This window comes from Octopus bimaculoides, chromosome 3 (assembly GCF_001194135.2).
Source record: "Octopus bimaculoides isolate UCB-OBI-ISO-001 chromosome 3, ASM119413v2, whole genome shotgun sequence".
In the NCBI taxonomy this organism is placed as follows: Eukaryota; Metazoa; Mollusca; class Cephalopoda; order Octopoda; family Octopodidae; genus Octopus; species Octopus bimaculoides.
Genome location: NC_068983.1, coordinates 102984416 through 102989910, shown reverse-complemented (window position 1 = coordinate 102989910; position 5495 = coordinate 102984416). Strand labels below are relative to the sequence as shown.

The 5495-nt window shown below is 32.9% G+C and overlaps 1 protein-coding gene across 1 annotated transcript in view; it reads left to right on the top strand.

Moving 5' to 3' along the window:
- The window catches only part of LOC106878239 (ral GTPase-activating protein subunit beta), a 139063-nt gene that overhangs the window by 72728 nt on the left and 60840 nt on the right, over positions 1-5495 (top strand). The window contains exons 12-15 of the mRNA XM_052966776.1: positions 484-590; positions 817-945; positions 1993-2100; positions 3184-3270. Coding sequence (XP_052822736.1) covers positions 484-590; positions 817-945; positions 1993-2100; positions 3184-3270 — 431 coding nt within the window. The remainder of the gene's footprint in view (positions 1-483; positions 591-816; positions 946-1992; positions 2101-3183; positions 3271-5495) is intronic.

The following is a 5495-nucleotide window of genomic DNA, read 5'->3' as shown; positions in this document are numbered from 1 at the left end:
ATATATATATATATATATATATATATATATATATATATAGATATATATATATACATACACACACACACGCACGCAATGGGTTTTTTTCTGTTTCCATTTACCAAATCCATTCACAAGGCTTTGGTCAGCCTAGAGCTCTAGTAGAAGACACTTGTCTAAGGTACCACAGAGTGGGACTGAATCCAGAACCATGTGGTTGGGAAGTAAACTTTTGACCATGCACACACACACACACACACACACATCTGCACCTATGTACACCCATACATATATGAATATATGTATGTATGTATAATTTATTTACACTGTATAACTATGAAAGAGACATAGCACATTGTGTGAGTATATGTGTGTTTGTATGTATGTATTGCATGTGTGTGTGTGTGTGTGTGTATATATATACACACATACACATATACATGCATGCACGTGCACACACACAAATAACTCCAGATGTTCTCAAAATTTATGGGTTGTCCAAAGCCTCATCGATGGAACAAAGGGTTATTTGAGAATTTCACAGTGGAAAAGAAAAAAGAAACTAGTGATGTACACCTACTTGCCTAACTTAGCTGAGGTAGATGTGGTTGGTAAAAGAATTATATCTGCAGGATCAAATCACTCGCATTAAAGTTAAAAATGTAATTTATTTACTTACATCAAAGAGTAAATACAGTCATTATAGTATATGAACACACAATAAATACCGGGTCATGTAATAGAGTTGATTAAATTTACTACATTGTTAGCTTCATAAACTCTAATGGTAAAGCTAACTTGTATATCTTGTTTTAATACATTTTTGTTTCCTTTCAGACATATTATCTAGTCCTGAAAGTTGTGATCGAAAAATATCATTTATTTCTCTTAAATTCAAAATAACTGAACTTTTACTTCGAGCATTGCGCCAGGAAACAGATGCGTCAAACACACAGATGTTGTTAGGTAAGTTTGTCAATTGATACCTATCATCATCATCATCATCATCATCATTTAACATCTGCTTTTCATGCTGGCATGGGTTGGACAGTTTGACAGGAGCTGATCAGCTGGAGAGCTGTCCAGACTTCAGTTGTCTGTTTTGGTATGGTTTCTATGGCACGATGCCCTTCCTAATGCCATCAACTTTACAGAGTGGGCTGGGTGCTTTTTTATGTGCCACTGGCACAGGTGTGTTTGCATAACACTGGCATAAGTGCATTTTACATGGTACCTGTACCTGCAAGACAAAGACCCCTCAGCTAGGAGATTGAGTGGGGGCATATCCATAAAAGGCATGCCTGCAATTTTACTTAGCTTGTCATGTTTTCTCAAGTACAGCAAATTGCCACACGTCTCAGATTTATTTTATATTTCTTTGTCATCAACAATTGACCAATAATAAATAAATTACTTCAGTTAAAATTAAGTTTATCTTCTGAAAATTTTAATTTCTTTCAAGCTTCATTGAGTACAGATATTATATAGATGACTATACATTTGGACAAAAATGTGATCTATGAGGGTATCCATTTATATGGAGCTTGTCATTAAATGAAAGGAGAAATCCCATGAAAACCGATGTTGAAATGCAAATAACTTGACCAAATGATCATTGTCTGTGTGTGTGTAAACCTGAATATTAAATGACTTAAATACTTTGCAAGTGTTCAAATGGAAAGAAAGAAAATGTTATACATGTCATCTTTTGGAAAGGCAGCGAGCTGGCAGAATTGTTAACAGACCAGGCCAAATGCTTAGCAGCATTTCATCCATTCTTATGTTCTGAGCTTAAATTCTGCCAAGGTCAGGTTTGGTTTTCATCCTTTCAGGCTCAATAAAATAAGTACCAGTTGAACACTTGAGCCAATGTAATAGACTTACCCCGCTCCTCCCAAATTGTTGGCCTTGTGCCAAAAACTAAAACCAATATTTTTCACAGTAGGTTTTTTCATTGATAAAGTATTAACTATTGTGATATCCCTTATCTATTAATATTTGTTTTTGCGACAGGTGGTTTAATGTTATTGGTGCAGGACCTAGCACTGTGTGAGGAAGCTGAGTTCCATTCTGTTCAACCACAACACGATATCTGCTTGAATGATTCTGATGTGTCTTCAGGTAGGTAACATAATTCTATTAGTTTCTATACATGAAAATCTATATTGCTTCTGTTCCACATCTTAATGAAATGACATGAACTGGAGATGAGGGAAAAGAAATAAAAGAGAAACCATATAAATTTATACAATTAATGGAGAACAATAAGTAGCAAAAATAGTAGGAAGTTAGACTAAACACTTTGTGATATGTAGTTTCATCCCTTTACATTCTGGCTTCAGATCTTTTATTACTTTCATAATTTTTATGCCTTTTTTACCATATTGGTATTGGTTGGAAGGTCTCACTCTTTTCTCTTATTCGATACACAGTATATATATATAAAAAAAAAAATAACCAATTATCTTTGCTATATTTGTCATGCTTTTTGAATGGATTATAAAGCTAGATGCCTTTCTTACTGTCAACCATTTTACAGCATAGACAAGAGGTATTTTATCATTTCCCAATATTAGAAAGAATATCTGTAGTTGGACTAAAGAGTCTTTGCTACCCTGTATCAATATTTTTAATCTGGTTTATTATTCTAGATAGTTTTCCTGCACTGAGTCTTGCAAAATCTTCATTTTACCTGTTCTTTCATTCATTTTTTGGCAGCTAAACAACCTGCCTATCACTAACACTTTACAATGTTAACTGGGTGCATTTTATTGTGCCTCTGGCACTAGAGAGATTTGCAATAAGGTTAAAGAGCTGTCATCTACTTGACATTGTCTCCTTTCACTCACTCTTTTTTGCTATAGTTTTTACTGCTGAATGCCTTTCCTATCACCATCCACATTACAGTAGAAACTGAATGCATTTTATCATACCCTAAGCAGTAGAGAAGATGTCACCAGCTTGACTAAAATGTCCCCTAAACCCTATACTGCTTCCATTTGATCCTTTATGTGTTTTAGTGTGTTAAAACAACTATAAGTCATATAGTGTTAATTCAATCAAGTGTACCCCTCCAAATAACTTCTAGCCTTGTTTCAATGTGAGAAATCAATACACATATGGTTATTTGATGATTAATAAAAAATTTTAAAAAGTATATATATATATATATATATATATATTTCATTTCTGAATCTCTTCTAGATTTCTCTAAGAGTAGCAGCATATCTGGAGAGACATCAGTTTTAGAGGGCTTTCAAAAGATTCCTCCAGTGCAAATGAATGGCTTTGGTAAGTCCTTTTTTTTTTATATATATATTTTTATTTTGTTCTTTATGCAAACTATTTTTAAAATGTCTTTCATTTCCAACTTTTCCTTTTAGTTGTTTCAATCATTAGCCTGTGGCCATGCTGGGGGAAGAGATGTAGTTGATTTAATTGCTCCCAGTATTTACGTCATATTTAATTTAACAACACTGCAAAAATGAAAGGCAAAGTTGAATTGGTAGGATTTGAACTCAGAAAGTAGAGACGTAATTCAGTACTATAAGTCCATTCTATTGTTTGTTAGTAAGATGTAATTTGCTTATACGGATAAGTCCAGCATTGACTGTTTTGATTCCAGACACCCTCAAGCTTGATTTTTGTCTTCTATCTATATTGTCAATAAATAGAAAACCAGTAAATTTATAATAAATGTTATTTATGTGGTTAACTATACTGCTCTTCGATATAGAATTCATTCACTTTTAGCTTTGTGAGTAGGGATCATTGTCAGTGACCTTTGTAACTCACCTTGGCAAAAGCTGGGGAAATTGATGGAACTGATGCCCAGCCTGAACATCAGTAGGCTATTCACTGCAGGAAAACATTGGTAAAGAAAGAATAGGGGATCTGCAAGAGAGTGAATTGCACTAAAGGCCATCAGTGACCAGCAGGTATTGTTAAAACCAGGATACATGTTAGGCCCTGTTAAATGGGTCTTAAAGAATATAGATGGTAGGACTTGATGAGACAGTAGAATGCTGGGTTGGAAGGTTTCATCATCACCATCATCATGTGATATTAATTTTTCAGGCTGGCTTGGATTGGACGGTTTAGCAAAAGCTGGAGAGCTGCACTATGTACCAAGTTCTAGTCTGATTTGGCTTGGTTTCTACAGCTAGATGCCCTTCCTAATACCAACCACATTACAGTGTATGTTGGGTGCTTTTAACATGGCACCATACAAGCACTTTAACGTGGCACTAGAACACAACTCTTGAAGACCAATCCTCTTCAGCAGAAGGGGTGGCCTTAACACTTCTGCTGTAGAGGACAGGTCTTGTTGAGTATAGTAAAGTACCAGGTATCTCAGTCCTTTATTATATCGTGTGAAAAGTTCAACAGCTAGAGGTTGTCCTTCAGTATGGTACTAATTCATTACCATATTGTTCTGATTTCAAATCTTGCCGTGATCAATTTTGATTTTCATCTCTTTTGATGCAGTATCATAACTGCCAGTTAAATACTGAGAGTGAGTAAATTAATTAACTCCATACATACTTAGTCAAAATAAACTTATTATTTCTTTTAGAAAATATTGTCTGAAAGAATTTGTATTATTGTTTATTTCAGAAATCACATGAGTTAGCTTCTCAATAAATTCTTTCTGAATAACTTACCTTTTTAATAATTAAAGAAAGCTTGAACTTGTACTAGCTAGAATTTAAATATGTTGGTATGTTAAAATCAAAACAAAACAAAACCAAAATAAAAATGTGTAAGAATGTGTAAAATGATGTTAATGATAGCATGATATTTGAGTTCTAGCTGATTCCATCTGCAGAATTATATAAATTTCTTTCTATTACTACAGTTTACTAAACTTATATTTAATACCAGTAATAAATACTAAGAAAAATTAACTACAAGACAGAAATTTCATAAATAATAATACTATTATTAATCAGAATTATGAATTCTAATCAAAATCATTTCAGTTTTGTGATAAATATATGGAAAGAAATCTTTGATTTTCCTTCCAAAACAAATTCTGCATATCTGTATATGTATATAAATATGTGTGTATCTGTTAACTCATTTTTGTTAATTATCTATAATTTTTTAATAAATTGGGTAAATGAATACTTATATGTAGTATGTATTCTTATATGTATATATGTATATATATATAGTTAAAAAAAAACAATAACAAAAAAACAAAAAAACAACAAGGTGAGGACGTGATATGGATAGTATTATTGGACGCTCAGGAAAGGAAAGAGAGAGTGTATGACGTTTCGGGCGTAGCCCTTCGTCGGAAAGATGGAAAGTTTGTAGAATGGAAGAACGGAGAAAGAGGAAAATGGTACCGATGCCCACGAGGTTATATATATTCTTGTGTGTGTGTGTGTGTATATATATATATATATATATATATATATATTTATATACATGTATGTATGTATATGTCTATATATATTTCTAGTATTATATTGTCTAATCATTGAATCATAAACATATTGGTATAAAGT